The sequence below is a fragment of the Cibotium barometz genome, chromosome 21 (assembly GCF_041138505.1).
Source record: "Cibotium barometz isolate CiBa-2024 chromosome 21, ASM4113850v1, whole genome shotgun sequence".
Lineage (NCBI taxonomy): Eukaryota > Viridiplantae > Streptophyta > Polypodiopsida > Cyatheales > Cibotiaceae > Cibotium > Cibotium barometz.
In genome coordinates, this window is record NC_141066.1 from 30,734,201 (window position 1) to 30,756,942 (window position 22,742).

The 22,742-nt window shown below is 42.6% G+C and overlaps 1 protein-coding gene across 1 annotated transcript in view; it reads right to left on the reverse strand.

Annotated features, from left to right (window-relative positions):
* The window catches only part of RPL3P (ribosomal protein L3 plastid), a 43,340-nt gene extending 33,161 nt beyond the window's left edge, over positions 1 to 10,179 (reverse strand). Inside the window, exon 1 of the mRNA XM_086815629.1 lies at positions 9,627 to 10,179. Coding sequence (XP_086671755.1) covers positions 9,627 to 10,055 — 429 coding nt within the window. The 5' untranslated portion in view covers positions 10,056 to 10,179. The remainder of the gene's footprint in view (positions 1 to 9,626) is intronic.
* Between the last annotated feature and the right edge of the window lie 12,563 nt (positions 10,180 to 22,742).

Below are 22,742 nucleotides of genomic sequence, written 5' to 3' on the forward strand. Positions count from 1 at the left end.
TGACCTCTCCTTCTCTACCTACCGACTTGCTCGTTCTCGAGGCTTGCTCTGATACCACTGTCAAATCCCCAAAGGATCACCTCGTAGAACGCTCTGGATACAAGGCTCGAAAACCTACAAAACAAACCAAGCAAACATGAAGGGGGTGCAGGCCTGACTCACCTCCCAACCTTGACAGCCGTGGGCAAGCCCACAAGTCTTGGCTGTCCCCGCCGAGCCACGAGCTGAGCTAACTAGATGGACGTGCCGACCAATCTCTACCTCGTGACGTCCCATACCGCCCACGAAGCTACCCTTGCGGGCCTCGAGACTGCTGTCGACCTTGGTTGCATAAGCAAGTACACGTCTACACTAGATCCAAGCTCCTGACCATAGAGCTCTCACAAAGACACGAGAGACTCTATGAACTATTGACTAACCTTGGCCACCCTTTTATAGGCTCTTGGCCGGTCACCGGACGTCCACACTTGGGCGCCCGCCCGTCCACACTTGGGTGCCTGCCCGTTAGTCTATCCCTAGCCCAGCTCGCCAATCAGCCTGCCTAGCTCCAAGCTTCCCTAAACCTCGAAGCTAGTCTTGTGTGCGTGTACACTGTGCACATGACAATCTTAATCTTTAGGAGCTAAAGTAACAAGATGTTGTTTGTGTATTGGTGAGAGATTTGAGCTTCAAATGCCAAAGTCGAGAAATCAATCCATGCAATCGGCGATTTTTGCTTTGAAGAAAAAACTCTTCTGAGGCTACGGCCTTTGAACTTCGTGATCTCATCTGCAATGTGTTCAAACAAGGGTACACATAACCTATTTAAGATCTAAGGGCAATACCAATCGTTCACGTGCGGATAGGAAGAAATGAAAAGAGATGGAAAGTGAACCATACATAGTGCTAGAACGACCACTTGCGTGGTCCCGTCTCTACGGTCTTGTGCCTTCACTGGACTCTGCGGAGAGCGCCCCATTGGTGTTCCAGGACCACGCACAAACAGGCGCTCCCGTACTAATGCTTGGCTCTCCCGATCTCAGCACCTTTGGACCGTGGTTCTCCAAGAGCTTGGACTACCCAGCACCGAACGGGTGTTGCCGTAGAGAGAATTCCTTACCAGATTTATCACCAAGTTCTTTACTTAAATCTGAAATTCACTTACTTGTAGATCGCAGATGGAGGACCAAAACCCGAGGTATTTGTGTACAGCTACTTGAGAGAGACACCGAGGCATAGCACCCTCTCCAGGAGGTTGAGGAGGAGCTACCTGTGTAGAAGGTGTAGCCACCTAGGAGGTGCAAAATCCTCTTGTAGCCGCCAATGGAAAGGAAGTGCAACCTCTTGCAAAAAGGAGATGGAGCAGCCGTCTTAGGAGAGGTAACGCCTCGTTGTAGGAACACAGCCACCAGATGTATAGAAGAAGGTGGCTCAGCCTAAAGAAGCGTGGAAGAGCAGCCAATATAGTCGCCTGGCTGCAGTGGAGAAAAGGCAGCCTGGAGGAGATGAACACAGCCTGCTGGTGATGGACACACAGTCGGCTGCAGTGGTGGGCAGCGCAGCCTGTTTGGCTGCCTGTCTGGAGGCACACGCACAGCCGCCTGCTGTGGTAGCGGGCAGCCCACTGAATAACCAGCGCAGCCACCAGCCGTCTGAAATGGAGGCGCTTGGCTGCAGCCTGATAGGAGCAGAAGCGTAGCCTTCCGCCTACTGAAGGAACAGCAGCCTGTGCCTCCTATATGGGAAAGCACACAGCCGCTTGTGGAGTTGCAGCCGCTTGAGAGCCACGGGGAAGAGCAGCCTGAAGGAGATCGAGCATGTGTCACAGATGGTCGCCGGCTTACGAAAGATGGTGGAAACGATCGCCGGTTTGCTCTTCCTCGAAGGGTGGTCGCTTTTTTTATGGGTGTTGGAGGGGAGTAAACCATTAGAGCTAGCTGGCTCCCAATGTTTGCATGTGGGCGGCCAGCTCTATGGTGGTGTGGGTAGGTGACCATGCACCCACCCCCACACACACAAGTCAAGTGTGGCTCCCCACCTTGGCCTCTAAGTGGGTGCCCACTTTTAAGTGAATGTGAACATATAACCTTAAAAAATGAAAGGTTAGAGAATAAAGTATTAAACCAACATGTGCAATATACTTACCACCTGTTCACACACAACAAAACTCGTCAAAAGACAGAGCAAACTTCACGACTCATTGGCAGGCGTCCCCGCTCAGTAAGTGACACGTCAAACAGGCAAACACAAAAATACAAGTCATGCGAAAACAGTTTCAAACATGCAAAACATGAGTGCATGTGCAAATAGTATCATGGACATATCTCCCATTCATGGAACAAGTACAAAATATCTGTTGGGCACAAAAATGGCACGACATAAAACATAAATCCTGGTCTTCCTATGGAGTGACAGTCCCATAGGTAAGACAATTCCAGGCACGAGCCTCCCTATGGAGTGACAGTCCCATAGGCAAGACACGGCACGAATACTGGCTCTTCCATGGCGTGACAATCCCATGGATAGAACACATTCCAGGTCATACACGGGTGGCACCAGTCTGGCTCCCGTCCATACGACACCTTCCTGCTAACACACGGGTGGCACCAGTCTGGCTCCCGTCCATGTCAAGCAGAAATACTGGCCTCTTCACATGAGACACTGGCCTGGCCTCAAGTGAACGAGACACAAAAACTGGAGATGGACCAAATGGTCGGCCAATTGGTGACACTCATTTTCAAATGTAATAATGAATTTGTAATTTTCTAATTTGCGAGGTACTTTTGAATCCCCATCAAACATAAGAATACGGTTCAAGCTCATCAATTGCGGATGTCAATCTAGCATTGCTTCCAAGTATGCTTTCAAATTCATGTTCGTTCGAGCATTTCAAATATGCTCTACACTACACAAAGTATGCTACCCAAGCACTCACACAAAACACAGTAAAAGAAGGTAAAAAAACAATCTTGTTTTGCAAGCTTCAAAGCGTGGAGCGCACCAAGGGGAGAAGCACAGCAGGGCAAGGTGTTTACCAGGCAACGGAGGGGGCTGCGTTTGCGGGCGAACGCAGGCCAGGCGCACAGGAGGGGGAGAAGCGCAGGGCAAAGTGCAAGGCGTTGTGTTTACCTTGGGGTTTATTAAGCGTGTGTAGCTTTATTAAGCGTGCTTTTTTCAAAATTTAGGTATCCACGTGGTCTTCTCTAGATGCTTGCTTTTGTGCAAGCATCTTAGGCTACCCAAGGTAAACATGCCTTCAGTGTTGAAAGTGTCTATTAGTTTGTTCGAATATAAAAGAGAGAAAAATAGGAATACCTTTGTCAACCTGCAATACTGAAGTCGATGATGCAACGAGTCTCGTGTGCTATTGTTTCACCATTGCTGATTAATGTAGACTCTAGAGCAATAATCGTTGTCAATGTGTACGAGTTATCATCAACCTTGTAACCAACGCCACAATCTACAAAAAAACGTTCAAATCAAGAACGCTTCTCTTGCAAGTGGCTATCAAGGAGTCTTGATCAAATAGCATTAATATATCTCAACATGTAATTCTTGGCCTAAGGTAAAGAAATATACTTTTGGGCATACTTGTTTGAACGTTGGGGGGAGGGGATTTTAATTAAAATAATAATTTTAAAAAAGAAAGAACAGCACAGATATGACGGGTCACCTTCTCTGCACATCTTCGCCCCGAACACCCGCCTCATCTAAGCTTATGCTAAGCGTCACATCAGCAAAGCCGCCTCCACCTTCTCCATGCTTGCTCCGACAATCGCTTCTACCTGCTCCTGAGTCCCCGCAACCTTCTTAGCTTGCCACCACACGATTGTCTCCGCCCTCGCCTTGCTGACGATGGCTCATGTCCTTCTCGGCATGCTGCAACGCCACCTGCTTGCTTGTTGCTAAGCTGCCTCGCTTGCACTGCTCTACGACAGGCCGACCTCCCCTCTGTGCTTGACTCCGTCTCCCTTCTTGCCCGTTGTGCTAAGCTGTACCACGTCAGGGCCTTCTCTTAATTCTTTCCGGCACTGCAACAGCCACCTCTCCTAGGACACTGAGCGCCGCCTTGCTAAGCCTTGCCACACAACCATCGCCTCCTCTTCGCTTGTTGCTGATTAAGCCGACATCGTGTCACCATTTGGCCACCCAAATGGTTCACTCTTGCTTTCACACTATGTACATATTGGATTGGTGTCCATGGCTTATGGAATATGCCTATGCAGGTGATTGACACGTGTCATGCTACATAGTTGGATATGATATTCCGCTGGGACTTGATGTTATCATGCCCGGAAACGCCTGGAGGACTTGGCTTTCCGCTGGGACTTGTGACTTTGTGTACATGCCCGGAAACGCCTGGAGGATTGGCTTTCCACTGGGTCTGGTATCGCATATACTTGCCTGGAAACGCCTGGTATTATATGGTTTCATGAACGGAAATCGCTCATGCCAATGCTACATTGCATAACATCTTTATGTGCTTGCCTGCAAATGAAATTGCATGCTGTTTTCATGCCTGCAGAACCTATGTGTAGTTCCGGGTAAGGGGACGCCCGCCCGTGAACCGTGCGTGTGAAACTGTCTGCTGACATGGTTGTGTGGCATGTGAACAGGTGGTAAGTATTACCCAATCTAGGCTCAAATAGCCCTTAGGACTTAGCCAATATTTATAAGTGAGTGCGTTCCCACTTCATTAAAGTTTGGGCACCCAAAAGTCACTTATAAATTATGACCGCTTCCAAGTTCACACTCACTGAAGTCCCGAGGCGGACAAGACTCAATGTCCAGGACCTGATCCTCCCTTTTTACTCATAAATGGGCATCTCCCCATGTCCCTTCACCTGATTGGACCCCAATTCACTTACTTATTAAGAGAAATTCGTGTTTTCTCTTCATGAGGATTTTTGGAGGCTGAAAACTCTGTTTTTCCACCATTTCTCTCCATTTCCAAGCTCTCCATAGCCATACCCAACTTGCTAGGGTGTTTTCCAAGCCTCCAAGAGTGTTTCCAAGTGCTAATCACTCTCCTACTCACTCCCAATGACTGAAATTCAGCAAAACAGCTCTCATTTTTGCTGTAATTTCTGGTCTTTTTACTGAAAACCCTAATTTCAGCCTTCCTTTCTCAAGTTGAACCATAGGGGAAGCTTTCCCAAGGTTCCCTTCATCCTCTTGAAGACTTTTGTCGCGAAGGATTGCGGCAAATCGAAGATATCAACACTTCTAAAGCTTCCAACGCGAAGGCTTCCGCTTGCAACAACTTCTATGAAGACTGGTAAGCTAATTGGACAATGTGTTGTCATCACTTACTCAGTAGAAGGACAGGACTCCTTGTTTAGCCGCCCTGTGTAGTATTTCTCTTGTCCTATGTGCTCTTGAAGATGTTGCTACCTTGCTTGGTAGAACATAGAGCCAATGGTAGAGAATATGGGCACTGAAGTCGGGCCGGGCATCAAGGCAGCTCCTTGGTGATCTACATCGACATACCATTGTTTTCTAAATGCTGAATTTCATATGCATTGGCATGGAGGATTTGGCAATGGATGCCCGTGAAGCTATGTATTGAATTTCTCCAATAGTAATACAATTTACTTAAGGGAGGGGTCGGCCGTTCCGGCTCATTGTGTGCCTCTTGTCAATTCAGCAATTTACTTCTTGTATTTGAGCAAGTGTCCTTCAAATCTTAGTGTATTTAAGTGTATTGATTAGCATTGTGTTCCACCAAGTTACATTGGTATCAGAGCATACGGTTCTCTTTCACTTCTATCGTGAGAGACGATCACCGTGAACACTAGCTATCTCTACACTTAGAACATTATGGACAGCCATACAATGAATGTTGGAGATGCTAATACAAGTGGCAGGGACAATGAAATGCATGCCTCCAATGCTTTACAGGATGAGCAAACTCATGTGGTGCACAATAGGGAACATGAATATGTGGGACAGCCGTCCCGTGGCAAAGAGAAGATGCAAGAAGAAGAGTCCATAGTTTTGAGGGCTGAACTTACTCGTATGCAGGCTCTTCTCCATGCACAACAAGAAGAATTGAATCTCTATCGCCGCGAGGATCCATTGGTACATGATCGTTTGAAGGCCAAGAAAGCTGAATCTTATATGGATCATGCAATGGCAATGATTGCTCAAGAGTTGCACATGCAACCGAGGGATGCAGCACGTGCATACTTGGCTCGTACCGAGGATGCCTATGCAGAAAAGGCAACCATCCCACATGTCTTGGAATCCCCACTGGTGCCCGAACAAGAAGTTATGTCTAAGAGGATGAATCTCCATGTTATGGGAGAGGAATAATCAGTGACTTCACGCCATGCAGGAATATCTCATGTAGCCCGTGAAGGATACAATGTTTATGGCAGTGGTCAAAATGTATGTCAAATACCATTGCCGGCTGAAAATGTACATGCACAACACATGCAACATGGGCTGCAATTTTCTGTTGGTGCAGGTATTCCGCGTATCTCTCATGCCACTCATGCCTTCGAGTGTGCTCGTGAGGAAGAAGCTATGGCTGAAAATGTATCAATGCATGTTGAGGGGCCAGCCATGCCTCATGCTTACAGGGCACATGTATCTATGCCTTATGCATCACCTTTTGGTCCAAAAATGATGCCAATTACAGGGACTGTCCCAATGGACAAACATGGGGGAAAACATGTTGAGATGCACACACATGCATCAAAGTCTCGTGACTTCAAAGCCGGAGACAAATCTGTGAAGTTTGACACATATCATGGAGAATATGATGCATCAAAGGCACTTGCTTTTATTGCCCAGTTTGATATTGCTTTCAGTGATGAGGATTTCACTCAGAAATCCATGATCCGGCATGTAAGCATGTTCATGAAAGGCACTGCTGCCCATTGGTGGCTCACGGAGAAGCTCTCACCGAATCCTGTTAGATCATGGAAAGAGTTCAAGGAGAGGTTCTATGCTCAATTCTTGCCTCCCAATGCATTGAATGCGATAACAATGAAGTGGGATTGGGTAAAGCAAAATGAGGGGGAATCGGTAAATGCATATGTACAAAAGTTTTGGAAAGTGCTCTTGGAGGTGTCTCCATTTATGCATGTCACCGAGGCGGAAAGGAAGAGAAGGTTTCAATCGGGATTGCAACCCGTGTACAAAGCGGGATTACAAATGTATCCTGGTCATACCTTACACCAATTAATCGCAGCCGCCGCCGCCACCGCCACCGAGCAATTGGAACTCAAATTGAGTCGATCCAATAAGGCTAAACCCTCATTTCAAGGCAAAGAGAGGGCTGTCCAAAACCTGCAAAATGATGGACAGCCACCTAAAAGGGACCAAAACCAAGCCAAATCAGGTCCAAAAGCTGAAAATAAGTTTGCTAACAAGCGCCCTTATAAGCCGGCAAACTTTGGTCTTAGTGCTGAGAAGAAGGAGCAATATATGCGTGAAGGCAAATGCTTTACTTGTGGCAGCACTGAGCACATCCTGGTATTATATGGTTTCATGAACGGAAATCGCTCATGCCAATGCTGCATTGCATAACATCTTTATGTGCTTGCCTGCAAATGAAATTGCATGCTGTTTTCATGCCTACATGACCTATGTGTAGTTCCGGGTAAGGGAACGCCCGCCCGTGAACCGTGCGTGTGAAACTATCTGCTGACATGGTTGTGTGGCATGTGAATAGGTGGTAAGTATTACCCAATCTAGGCTCAAATAGCCCTTAGGACTTAGCCAATATTTATAAGTGAGTGTGTTCCCACTTCATTAAAGTTTGGGCGCCCAAAAGTCACTTATAAATTATGACCGCTTCCAAGTTCACACTCACTGAAGTCCCGAGGCGGACAAGACTCAATGTCCAGGACCTGATCCTCCCTTTTTACTCATAAATGGGCATCTCCCCATGTCCCTTCACCTGATTGGACCCCAATTCACTTACTTATTAAGAGAAATTCGTGTTTTCTCTTCATGAGGATTTTTGGAGGCTGAAAACTCTGTTTTTCCACCATTTCTCTCCATTTCCAAGCTCTCCATAGCCATATCCAACTTGCTAGGGTGTTTTCCAAGCCTCCAAGAGTGTTTCCAAGTGCTAATCACTCTCCTACTCACTCCCAATGACTGAAATTCAGCAAAACAGCTCTCATTTTTGCTGTAATTTCTGGTCTTTTTGCTGAAAACCCTAATTTCAGCCTTCCTTTCTCAAGTTGAACCATAGGGGAAGCTTTCCCAAGGTTCCCTTCATCCTCTTGAAGACTTTTGTCGCGAAGGATTGCGGCAAATCGAAGATATCAACACTTCTAAAGCTTCCAACGCGAAGGCTTCCGCTTGCAACAACTTCTATGAAGACTGGTAAGCTAATTGGACAATGTGTTGTCATCACTTACACAGTAGAAGCGCAGGACTCCTTGTTTAGCCGCCCTGTGTAGTATTTCTCTTGTCCTATGTGCTCTTGAAGATGTTGCTACCTTGCTTGGTAGAACATAGAGCCAATGGTAGAGAATATGGGCACTGAAGTCGGGCCGGACATCAAGGCAGCTCCTTGGTGATCTACATCGACATACCATTGTTTTCTAAATGCTGAATTTCATATGCATTGGCATGGAGGATTTGGCAATGGATGCCCGTGAAGCTATGTATTGAATTTCTCCAATAGTAATACAATTTACTCAAGGGAGGGGTCGGCCGTTCCGGCTCATTGTGTGCCTCTTGTCAATTCAGCAATTTACTTCTTGTATTTAAGCAAGTGTCCTTCAAATCTTAGTGTATTTAAGTGTATTGATTAGCATTGTGTTCAACCAAGTTACACATCGCTTCCTCCCTCTCCTTCTTGAGCCACAATGACCACTTTTTGCCTTGCTTGAGCCATGCCACAACCCTCTCCTTACTTGCCACCCAAGACCGCCTTCTTGCTTAGGCCGCCGGTCCAGAAGAAACTGGTGATGATTGGTTGGCGAGGGAGGGGCGGGGTGCCGTCTTTCCATGGCGTTGCCACGACCACCTTTTTGCTTAGGCTGCCAACTCGCCAGGGCATTGCCCCCACGAGTCTACAACCACCTTCTTGCTTAGGGCGTCTCCTTGCTTTTTGTGTGGCGCTCTGCTTGTCCTAAGTGACCATGAGAGTCGTGCAGTAGTAGGTAGCCTAAGATGAGCCACGCCAGCTGGGTAGCCTGGCTTTCTTTATTAAACTTGGGTAGCCTATATTTAAAGCTTGGGTAGCCTGAGATGGGTATTTTCTCAATGTCACATGGCCTTCTCTCGATGTGCAAGCATCTTAGGCTAACCAAGGTAAATACAATGTCACTCGCTACTCCAAGTCTGGAAAATTTTGACTTGTGCTTCTTTTCTTAAAATCAACCACCTCAAAAAAACTTCTCCCCCAAAAAAATGGAAAAAAACTACAAATGGCCCAATTGAGAAAACTCCCAAAGAATTTTGGAAAAAAAAGAACTTTTTTAAAAAGCTACAGATGACCTATTTGGTTTTCACTTCGAAAAAACCCCCTCCAAAAAAAAAAAACTTTCTTCAAATGAATTTTTTAGAAAAACCGTCAGTCTCTAATCTAACTTTTAAAGCTTTTCTCTTTTTATAAAACTCTCAAAGAATTTACCCAAAAAAAAAAAAAGCAGCAAGCCCTAATCTAGGTTAACATGTACCTGGAGGGCTGTGGTGCAGTCCTTTCCCTTGACCTTCACCTGAGTGACAACGTTGTCATCAAACCACAGGACTGTGTAAGGTACGCGGGCGCCCCATTTATCCCAGCCTGCCGTCATACCACATTTGATGGCAATGGCCCCAGTTCGAAAAGACTGCGGGGTCATCTCTCTGGGCTTCGCTGTTATCTCGATTCCGTTAGCCCTAGCAGCATCTTCGACGGAAATCGGTGCCGCCGCGACGGAAACCGCTGCCGCGTCGCTTAAAAATCGGTAGTTTCCGTCGCCAGAAAACCTCTCGAAAAGGACCGATTGACGGAGATAAGCCAACGGCGAGAACAGAAATGTGGACACCGATGGTAATGATGATGATGGTTTCTGGTGCAGAGCAAGCCTTGCAAGAAGCGATCTGGCTAGCATATTGAAGTGCATTAAGTGGCTTTTGCCCGCCAAATCCCTGCTACCCTTGCTAAATTCTCACCATAGCTCAAATCCTTCAAGCGCCTGCTTAAAACCCGACATCCGGGCCTCGTGTATCTTACTATATAAATGAGGTAGGTTTCACACGCGCCCGCCGGTCCCTTAATAACCAATGCCAACCTCTTGGTTGCTTAGGTCCAATACCAAAAACCAATTAGGTCTGTTCGGCCCGGTGAGTGAGCTACAAAAATAGCTGAAAATGAACCACCTAAGTTAACCCTTTATGCACTCCCATGACATGACAAATGCCACCACAAAGAGTGGGTGTTACTTTCTGTTTGTGCAGTAGGTATGAAGCACTATGGAGAGAAAAGCGAAGTGATGAGGAGGGTTGTGGGTGGCCTTGCTAGGCTAGAGGCAGTCGTGGAAGAAGAGGAGGCCCTCGCTCTTTTTCCCTCTTTCGGCTACTTGCAAGCAGGGCCGCAGCTCTCTTAGTCACCTTTATGGGTGCTGCATGCAGTAAAGTACGGTGGAAGTGGATTGTGTTTGAAGGCATGGAAGGGCTAGTATGAGTTGCCTTTAATCTCTACTCTCGTCCTCTCTCTCTCTCTCTCTCTCTCTCTCTCTCTCTCTCTCTCTCTCTCTCTCTCTCTCTCTCTCTCTCTCTCTCTCTCTCTCTCTCCCCATCCATCTCCCATGTTCTTTACCCCCGCAACCTTAGACAATATGTTTTTCTATCAGCAGAGTAGCTCAGTGCAAGAGCCATCACCTGTGTTTTTTCTTTTAAGATCTACCTTTCCCTTAAAAATGAGTTTTGAGATCACCTAGTTTTCGTGCTTTTCTCGCCTTTGAGCCCACCACATACAAATTTAGACTGTCAAATTCATGTCCAGATCGCTGATGTGACCAAAGCCTGAAAGTGGTTTGATGAGGGGATGTTTGTGGTAAATGATCTTCATTGCCACACACTTGAGCGTAAAGAATGGGGGCTCTCAAGGTACCAATCAAATATTCTCTTATAAGAGGGTATAAAGTTGAGTAACGACCCATGTAGTACCTAAAAAGTACATATAAATCGGTGCCAACTACCTCCATAAATGCACTTTTGGATCGCCAATCCCAAATTCAAATCGTCGACCCAACCCACATTCAATCTCCGCCTTTTTGCCTTTTAGGTTTACTATGTGAAGAAAAGGGAGGAGAGGACATCATGGGTGTGATGGCCAAAAAAGGAGCCAATGAACTTCTCATTAGCAAAGACCCTATAGATGATCACAAGGACAATAGGAAGTTGGACTCTAGCCAAAAAAGGAGCCAATGACCTTCTCATTAACAAAGACCCTATAGATGATCACAACAAGGACAATAGGGAGCTGGGCTTGGTCTTCTAAAGCTGGACTTTCCCTACTTAATTTTGCATTCTAGGCTTCATTAATTAAGGTAGTTATGATGAATCTACCAATAACTAACATCTCTAGAACATTGTGTAATGTTTTGGGCTCATCACAATTGGGGCAATTACACTTGTCTTTTTTTCACCAAATCAATTTGCTCAAACAAAACAACACTTGTAGAACAAAATTTAAGACACCACTGAACTCAATTATTATGTGATATGATATGTTTGACCAAATCAATTTGCTCAAACAAAACAACACTTGTAGAACAAAATTTAAGACACCACTGAACTCAATTATTATGTGATATGATATGAACTCATTTGTCCAAAAAAAAGAGGTGTCCTATGACATTTTTGCACACAAGAGCATATAAACAATTTCCTTTAAAAAAATGTCTAGCATAGACACCAATGAGCAACATGCAGATAGTAGGGAAACTTTTCTTACAAAGTTGTCTAGCATAGACACCATGTGGGCATAGTAGCATAACTTTTCTTCAAGATTTGTCTAGCATAGACACTGTGGTGGGCAATAGACACTGTGGTGGGCAATAGAGTACAATTGAATGTCCAACCACATCCTATCAATAAAGATGCCTTCACCACTTGGCCCACCACCCTCACAACTTTAAAGCAAAAAGTAATAATCTTATAATGGGACCATCAAAAGTTGTTGGACACCTCCACCATAGATTTTCTCTTCCTTTGTTTTCTTGTGAATGGGTCATGAGTTTGAGGTGTGCTTCTTTTCCCCCAATGTCTTATTAGCAAGCCATTGGCTATTGACATTTCACATGTCTTTGAGATACATGAGGTAAAAAATGAATAATTTTTAGAAGCATCATAGCTCAATTCAAATGAACCAACTACTAGAATGAACAATCACAACAATCATGAACATAATTTGAACAATAGACAAAGTTTTTGGACAGTAATAAAAGAGACTCTAAATGCTTATATTATAATTATATGGATAATTATACTAAGTTGGTGCTTGGGAGACTTGACTAAGCTCCCAAAGTGGTGGTTATGATTACACACCCATTAACTCTCTCAAGTACATTAGAGTTACATAATTTTTCGTTCAAGTAATTAGAGCTAATTTTGCCTAAATTTACTGCATAACTAGGGCTGGTTGAAGAGTTAATATTTCACCAATCATGATGTAAGTGGATAATTAGACTTTATAGTTCAAGAGGCCATACATTCTCTACAGTTTTTTTGAGTTTTGATCAAAACCAAATTCTCCCATAGATTTAAGCTCATCATTGAGTTCTTATATGCGGTCTTCTAGCAAGTCCATACAAAGTCCTTAGACTTTCCCCAAATGACATTAAGCACAAGATAAGGTTGCATCATATATTCTAGCATCGTCTTACAAAAGCTAAGTGCTTGTTCGAGTAGGGAAGATGGCAAAGTGCCTTCAGTGAAACCATGTTAACCTACATAATGGTTAGCATATCCCTCTTCCTAATGGTGATCGTGTCCTCGCATCACCCAAGTTGGTGGTAAAGTTGTTGACAAAGTGGAAGTTGGTGGTGAAGTTGCTAACAGGGTGGAAAGGTGTGTATGGTCTAGAAGACGCAATGAAGTTGGCATGAAAGGTTAAGTTGTATGGTTTGGGACCAATCTACAACCAAATGCAGGGCATATTAGTGATAAGGTTTAGATAGCCCTAGTGGTAAGGTAGGTTGTCGAGGTGGCATGAAATGTATAGGCAATGAGAAACTTATTCATAAGAGGCCTCCTTTTGTTGTGGAAATGGTTGGGACCCTTCAAAATTAGGTAGTTGGTAGAAGCAGTTCGCACCCTATGATGAGCACAAGGACCACCATGGAATGATTTGCATGGATAAACGGTAGTCAGAATCCTTTTGGTGCAACATCGAGCTCCTAGCATAATGGGCTTCTTTATGGCAAATAAGTTGGCCAGGGTGTTGAATTGCATGAATTAAAGCACTTTGGAGGTACCTCCAAAGGTGAGGGTTCTCTAGGTGATGGGTTGTACCCTAGGTGAGACTTGCACCCGCCATGGTCTCCCCATCCAAATATGTACCTAAAGGGTTGGCATTAACGAGGTTCGTGTTGCAATTGCACATGTTTGTGTATGCTGTGAGATGTGAGATGTGAAAAAAAAAATATATGTTGCCCATAGTGATATATGCAAGTGACGTGCCTTGTGTTTGTACTCCTTCAAACTCAAAGATTGCTCCAACTCACTGCTTTCTTTGACTCTATTTACTACTTTCTTTGACATTTACTTGACATTCCTTTTCTTGGGAATGTAAGATTATTAGTTTATTGATTATTAAGCCAAACTCATAAGACTAAGGGATAAGCTAGACTAATAGGACTAAGGGATAAGCTAAACTCATAAGACTAATAGATAAGCTAAACCATTGTACTCTCATGAAGAAGCTTGCCAACCGAAACCAATGAGTTGTTTGTCGAGGATGAGAGTGTCTACCCATTTAGAGCTTCCCAAGGGAGGGGGTGCTTTTTTTGGCGAGCAGTCTTGCAAAACTGGCGAGCGATTGAAATCGTAACACATGAGCACCTCTTGTTCCCAACTCTCTCTCTCTCTCTTTATCTATCTCTCTCTCTCTCTCTCTCTCTCTCTCTCTCTCTCTCTCTCACACACACACACACACACAATTCACATGTAGACTCTAAGATATCAATAAAAGTCACTTCCATACAGAAGACATTGAATACAAATTCCATGGAAAACACCAATAAGTGTGCTTGGTTGAAAACATAGGACATTTCTCTCTCTCTCTCTCTCTCTCTCTCTCTCTCTCTCTCTCTCTCTCTCTCTATATATATATATATATATATATATATATATATTGATGCATTATCACATTTGTAAGATATTTCACATGTAACACATAGGACAATTCTCTCTCTCTCTCTCTCTCTCTCTCTCTCTCTCTCTCTCTCTCTCTCTCTCTCTCTCTCTCTCTCTATTGACACATTTCAAACTTTTGCAAGATATTGATAAATATCACTTCCATACATGAGACATGAATACAAAATCCATGGAAAGCAACAATAAATGTTTTTGGAAACGAATGACATGGTCATCTCTATGACTCATATTCCATGTGAGGCACCAGCACTACTTGAAGTTGTATGATCTTGCTGGTTTATGTTGGGTCGTGGAGGCTCCCCCCAATGCAGATACTGATATGGGTTGGTTAAGTTAGGCTGTAGTATACCATAAGTGTATGGCATCATTTCTACTCTTAGTGGTGGTGGATAATAAGAAAGTTGTCGAGATGTAAAAGCAGCACCACGTGGTACATATGAAGCATACCCTGGCAACCATTGGGGTTGTCCACGCCAAGATTCCTCCAACAAAATTTGAGGTTGCATGCTTGCTTGAATAATTTTCTTGGATTCTTTACCTTGAAACCAAGTGGAACCCAGGTCTATGGGCACATCTTGCAAATGAGCCAACTCCTGATTATAGCACAGCCAATCATTTTCTATGCTTATACAATGTTGGCGAAGCTCCTTGCATACCTTAGCCATGACACCAGTCCCTGCAAAGCAATCCAGCACTAATTCCCCTTCAATTTGTGAAAGTATCAAGGAGCCACCTGCTAAAATTAAGAAAAACTTAAGATCAATGTCTTACATTATATCGAATCATTACCAATTATAAACAAGTAGTGTTTATTCTATACCTTGCAATCTCAACGGGTCACTCAGTTGCACCCCATAGTGGTTGATTATCTATCCCCCTAATATGAGTGGCACGTCGCGCGGAGTGACTCACTTAAGAGGTCATAGTGTGTAAACCCAGAGGTCGTAGCAGATGCATCCTTACCATATAGGTTGGAGGTTTGGTGGGTGTCAAACAAATACCCCAACAATCAACATTACTACCTGCACAGTCATGACATACACCTCATTTGTTTGAATAATAATTTAGAGTTTTCTTTTAATTTCCCAATACTAGAAGAAAAGAAAATTATGGTTCATACCTCTTCAAAATCTATCTTATCAGAGCGACGGTAGCTCTCTTGCATCTCAAGATATAAAGTGTGTTGTAGAGCAAAATAATTAGCTCTGGCTGTCTCCACCACATCACCAAAATGATCACCAATGCAAGTGCTTACAAAGGTTCCATCCTCTCTTAAGAGCTCATTTCCAAGAACACATGCAGCCTCAACAAGCTCTTTATTCCAAATGTTCCAGTGAGGGACTAACGGAGTGTCCTTGTCTATAGGCAACCGTGTGGGAAAATCTGTCCACACCATTGAACATCCTCCCAAAGATGAGGGCTAGCTTCCTATATTTCAAAACTTGTTCAAGCCCCTAACAAACTTATCCAGCCCATTGTAATGCCTGGGAGCTAAGTTTGTATTAGAACCTTGTTAGAACCTTGTTAGAACTACAAATTCTTATGCTCAAAATACAATTTGTGGTTTTCATGCACCTACTGTGAGATGTTTCTCCCAATTATATTGTCGGCTATTTCAGTGATTCAATGATGTTTCCCAAAATAGCCATGTGCTTCGGTGATATATTTTGAAACACTTGCAAACATGGTTACACAATTAAACACATGCTTTAAAGGAAACGATTGAACAGTTCTAAAATAAGGTTAGTGTCCATTACTACTTGGAGGACTCTCTGAAGTATTCGTGTCATTGTCTTCGTCCTCCTCCACCTCCTCATCTTCTGTGTGATCGTCCTCCTCTGAATCGTCATCATCCTCCTCATCTTCGCTTACAACCTTTCTTTTCTTTGTGACTTTCTTCCTTTTTCTTTTGACTTGCCACCCTTTTTTGGTGCCAAGATTAGTGACACCTTTGCCTTGCCCACTTGCATCTTTTTTTAAATTTGTAGGCAATGTTTCCCCACTGCCTGCCCTGGTTACACCTTTCTTGCCATGGCCTATAGGTTGCTTGGATCCCTCAGCTCCAGATTGCTTAGGTTGATGTAGATCTACTTCACAAAATTACGTCAAACAAATGGTTAACATAGAGCAATGCATGCAATATATCACATAGCACTCGGCATGGATAATATTGTCAGGGGGTTATGTCCCATTGGTGTAATCTAATCACCATGGGAACAAACTCCAGACCTCTGTTCGAGCAAGTTCTTCTATCCAGATTTTTGGATATATGCCATTTTCCTCAACCTCACTCAACACCCACTCATCTGCGAGATGAGGAAGCTCGGGGAAAGAAACTATGTCCCTTATCAAAATCCACCACCTGGTAATAAATAGGATAATAACGAAGTCTTATCAGCATACCTATACCTAGTGTACAAGAAAATTGGAATGAAATATTCTATTCTAAGCACACCTGTATATGGCGCGTCTTGATGTACATATGAGACGTGGCTGAGCCGATGCTATGATCGAAGACCGCATTGCTTTTTGCCACGATACAAATGCGGTGTCAAAATGTTTTGCTTTGCAATCGCTCAAATAATCTTTCAGGGACATTGTTCCCTTTGATTCCTCCTTCCGCATGAACATCCCGTAAGATTGGCTTCTCTTCCTCTATTTTGCACTTCATATCAAGTAATGTGGTCATTAAGTGATGCCAATACACGTATTTGTTGAAGAACGTGCGGAATGCAAGTTCTCCGCATGGTACTCATGCAGACTTCATAGCATTCTCTCCTTTAGCAATGGTTTGAACCAACTTGCCCTTCAAAAAAAATAGAGTAGCCATGCATTACACTCTAAAACTTTACTAAAACCAACTTGCGGTTTTTGCACAGCAGATGAAACTTACTCATTTGGAGGCAAGCTAGAGTGGGCAATGAGTTGCAGCTTCTCGATTGTGAGTTGTTGCAATGGCTATGAATGTGTACCCCTTTTTTGTGAAAATCATCTCTGTTTCCTTCAAGTAATTCTGGTACACCTCCTCCTCATCTTCCGTGCATTCCCCTTCCTTAGGCAATCCTCTCGTTTTTGTTTGAATCATCTTCTTGAAGTTATCATGTTCTTACAAATCAAGATGGAAAACTTTAAGAAAACCTGAGCTAAAGAAGTAACGTCGTTGAATTAAATGTTAGAGGCATGCACAAATATTATTTGAAAAACAAATTAGGATAACAATGCCATTGGGACACTGTACCAACTTGGTTTGCCCACTTTTTTATTATTGCGAGAAACTATTTTGGTTGCCCACTTCCGTTCATGTCAGTTAGCTTCTGCAGAGCAGAGTATTCACGTGTTTGCTAGACCAAAACATTGCATCAGAAAAATATCATGGCCTGGTGTGTGTGGTACATGCACACGAGTCACCCTGATAAAAAAAACAACAATTAATAGCTTCAGAGAGAATACTTGCATACAAGACATTGAACATCTGTATTACGGAATATTTATATACCTATTAAGGTTTGCAAGGTTCATTAATAACTCTGCCTCTTCTTCCTTTGTGAAGGAAATGACGCGACACCAAACTTGAGGATACATATCCTTCAAATGTAACCATTCTACGTATCCAAGACAATGGAGAAAATCATATTGGAGCTTTCAAGAAAGATAGAAAACATTCCAAAGAAAGAAGTGTGAATTTAACTTACTTGTTTGAATGGTATGAAGCTATGACATAAGTCTATGGTTTCCGTCCCAAACAACTAAATTTTTATTGGGAAGGTGAGCCCACTTTTGTGTTTCTTTGAGATTTTCATCAAACATATTCGATTGTTGCCACCAAAACCCATTCCTCCATCTTGGGTCCTTAGGGTTATGTTATGTGGGGGCTTCCTTGGGAAAAACTCATAAACAATGAACTCTCCCATTGATGGCACATAACCATATGCCTATTGAAGCTCTCTTCAAGTTCCAGTAGATGGTCATATGTAGTTTGAATGGCTGGATTCACACAAAGCACGTTCAAGGGTACATGTGGTAGTCTCACATCATTGACAAAGTGTGAAGACAACCAGTCTTGCAACATCTCAGTTTGCACCAGCCTCCCAAAATTTTTCAATAGAGAGGGTAAGTTCTCATCCTTCTCTTCTACCAATTGCCTGACAACCCATTTTTGAGAGCTCTGTAGGGTAGAGGAGCCTACTACATTTGTTCCTTAGACCACATTTGACACAATTTCACTTGGCCCTGCATTTTCAGTGCTCTTAGACAATGTTGGTTGAGAAATGTTAAAGATGTCTAGTTGTTTGACGAGCTTTTCAAGATCGGGTTGATGAAGCCATTCTGCAACATACAACATTGCAAAGTGAGTGTATTTGTATATGACTATGTTTTAATATGTGTGCGTAGTGTATGGGGGGGGGGGAGAGAGAGAGAGAGAGAGAGAGGGATATGCATAGAGAGAGAACGTTACCTCCTTGCTCCTTATGGTGGGCAATATAAAAAAAAGACATCAAGAAGCCCTTTTGTACAAAAATATATACTAACCATGGTTAAATCTAACCCAATTCGAAACCTAACCTAACCACTCCAATTATTCATCTACACCATAGTTGGCTAAGATAATTAGCGGGTGTTGTATACATAATCATGGACCCAAATTCCTGGCATAGACTTGATCCAACATCATCAACAGAGTAACATGAGCATATTAATCTCTCCCTGGAGTCTTTATAAGCTAATTTTCATGAGGCAATGTGTGCAACATGTTTGAGTGCTTTCTCTATGGTACAAGCTACACACACACACACACACAAAATGATTCCTCCTTAAAAAAATCAAGGCATATCGGAGCATAGAATAATTTTTTTTTTCATTTATCCTTTTAGTGGAAGCCATGTTTATAGAGTGAATTAGGAGAGGTGTCCACTTTCCCTTCTACCCCCACATACCTACTATTCCCTGAAAACACAAATGAGAGGGGGAGATATAGCTAGTAGTAGGTGCCTCCTTCTAGGCACTTTTGGGAGCTCTGCTACCCTCTTCTTTACCCTAGAAAGTTGTCAAAATCTCTAGTAGGTAAACCTAGTCTATGCTTTGGACTTCCGCTTTGTGCATTAATTAGTGATAAACAAGGATAATTTGTGTGTTGATTAGTGCCCCAAATCCATGCCTTTAATTCTTACTTCACCATAGGTAAAGGATCTAAGGAAAGAAGTAATACAAGTTCTTACTCCACCATATGTATAGAATGCAAAATTCACACATGTTTCTCATGTTATGGTACTACCAAAAAGCAACTGGAAGAGAAATCAAAAAGCAACTGGAAGAGAAATCATGTTATGGTACTACCAAAAAGCAACTGGAAGAGAAATCAAATGTTATGGTACTACCAAAAAGCAACTGGAAGAGAAATCAAATGAAGAATATACACTTTGGGTGCACATTGAAGAGCTAGACAGATTAATCAGAGATTATAAGGAGAGTAGCAGGATAAGGTGAAGGAGGCCAAGCCAACCATTGATAACTCATTCAAATCTAAGCCAAGGGATTGATAACACATTCAACTGTAAGCCCAGCCAAGAATATGATGCTCAACCAACCGATGAGATTGGTAAGAATGTTGTACTAATGTGAAACCAAAGCAACAATCACTTGAGTTAGTTTTTTTGGATCTTGCTACAATAAGATGCACAAGGTTGAGCAAGTGCTCCATCAAGTTGAGTAGGGCTAAGTTTGAAGGTGTTCCATCAAGTTGAGTAGGGCTAAGTGGGAAGTTGTATCTAGTTGAATATAATTGCACGAATTTGAGATGGAGTCGTGAAGTTGAATAGGTGCTATATTAAACCTAGTTCTATCAAACATGTTCGGGCATCATGAGAGGTGAGAAACGCTTGAACAAAAAGGAGAAACATACGCTTGAAAAAATAATGGAAACATATGATTGAACAAACGCCGAATAAACGAACATGAATTTGAATGCTTGAATCACATCGGGATAAACAAACATGGTTGCTTGAATCACGCTGGATAAACAAAAACCTTGACGAATATGAACGGTGGAAACGAATACACGAACGTTGGAAAAGCTCGCCACTTATAGACTTTGAGGATGATGACGTGGCATCTGAATGCCATGTCATATTTTTTTCGTCACCACCAAAACGTGAGATGATGCCACAGTCGCCTGGTAGCTGGATCAACAAAACAGACACCGCTGCCACGTCTGATGCCACAGTCAGACGCCGCCACCGCCACATCATGTGAGATGCCACGTTAGATGCCACTTCGCGTTGCCGTCACGTCAGATGCCAGTGTGTGGTGATGTGGCCCTGTGTGCCACATCATATTGCTGAGGCTCGAAAATATGACATGGCACATAGGGCCACATCACCCTCTTACTAACTCCTGCTCATCGACGACCCACCATTACCGCCTCGTCATTTGTGGTGATTTCCAGATATATGCTTACTAGATGATCAATGTTATAATTATTTTGTGGTAAAAATGAGAGTATTCAAGTAGATAATGCTCTATGATTTAACTTGTAGTTTATAACTTTAACATTAATGTTAGATTTAATATGTGGTAAGTCCTAGCATATAAATATAGAAAATGCTCTTACATTTAACTAAGAAACTATACTCTTACATATCTTGGAACGTATTGCAAGTATTTTTTGTAATATTTCCTATTGTGACTACACTTGCTATTAAGAAAAAAAAGAATATTCTCGGCTTAAATGGCAATTTGCTTTTACATAGGATTGGAAAGATGTTAGAGACAATATCAAAGCTACATGGTAATAGGAATTATATGGAGTTGATAGTTTTTAGGCATGGTTGTGTTGATTTTTTTATGAAGTTGAGTCAATATTTTGAGTTAGGAATTTGGTTTACAATTAGATTAAAGAATTTAGATGAGAATTCTCACGATATTACAAAACTTAATGCCATATTAGTTGATGTTGTTTATGGTGTGGGGTCAATAGAATTGCTATAAAAATCCATTTCCAATATTATAATGCCCACACAAACAAAATGTGAAAGTAATGTTTAAGCATCTGTAAAATGTTTAGACAAAGCTTAAGCATGAATCCTATAGATAATTGCATCTTTCCACTTGTATATGAAGGAAATGAGGAGGATAAAGACTTTATGGAAGTAAATATACTTCCATATCTAATGGCATTTAGAGATAGCATTGATGTTCATACATTGGTCTCATCAACACATCTTTATAAGAAACTAGAGTTTTTTATATCATGGAAAGGATTGTAAGTATATTTTGTTGATATTGCAAAAAATATTTCCTCACTAAGTACACTTGTTATCAAGGAAAAAGAACATTTTCTTGACTTAAAGAATTTCTTTTACATAGGACTACACTACAACAAGATGAGGACTTAGGGGCAGTTATTTCCAATGTTTTAGCAATTGCTTATGTTTCCTCTCTATAAGTGCCACTGAGGTGACATTTATAAGCCATAATAAGCATTTCTATAAGCACTGCATGGAGGAAAATAGAATACTCCAAATGAAGTCCACAAAGACATCGAAAAAGAATTTATCACATAAATCTGGCAAATTCTTACTCCACTATAGGTAAAGGATCTAAGGAAGGAAGTAATGCAAGTTCTTACTTCTCCATAGGTATAGGATCCAAGGAAAGAAATAATTCAAGATCTCTGATGTTAGCAGAATATATGAGGCCATGATCTGTACATGTAATCCTTTACCAAGCCAAAGCTCATGTTGTACAAGGCATTAATGGAGATAACACCTTTCAGTTCAACAAAAACAATTTATCCACATAGGCTTACACCACTATGAATAAAATGTCATGGATGCCATATCCAATTAGAGTATCCATATTATATGTGTTAGAGCACCCATAACACATGTAATATTGATTGGCAAGTGAGAACACTCTTTGGTTAGCTAACCTGCAATGACAAGATTTTTTGGAAATACGTTTGGTCATTGCATATATATTATTGTTCTTTAAGAGAGCGAAAAAGATGCATCCAAGGAGAGGTTACATCAAGGTAGTGCCTCTGAATATGAGTCCCCAAATCATAAAGATAAGTACCCTCCTACACTCTTAACCTAGTGCTCTATAATGATCTAATACTCAACTCCCCATTGGATTCTATATGGAACTTAACTATAATTATTTTGCAATTTCTCCTCATCATCAGACGGGCATTGATATTTCTCCTGAGTAGCAGCTCGCCCCTCTTCTTTTGAGTATTCGGAAGAAGCTTTTATACTGGAGTTCTGCGAGGCTCTCCTTATACTAGCAGAGCTAGAGTGGTGGTGGTGAACCAGGTTCTTCTTGCCACCATGTGGTACATCACTCACGCTAGGCCTTCTCTCGAGCATGTATTGGCTAGGTACAGCGATTGATCCGAAACTTATGGGCCGGCAGTGAGATGGGAGGCTTGC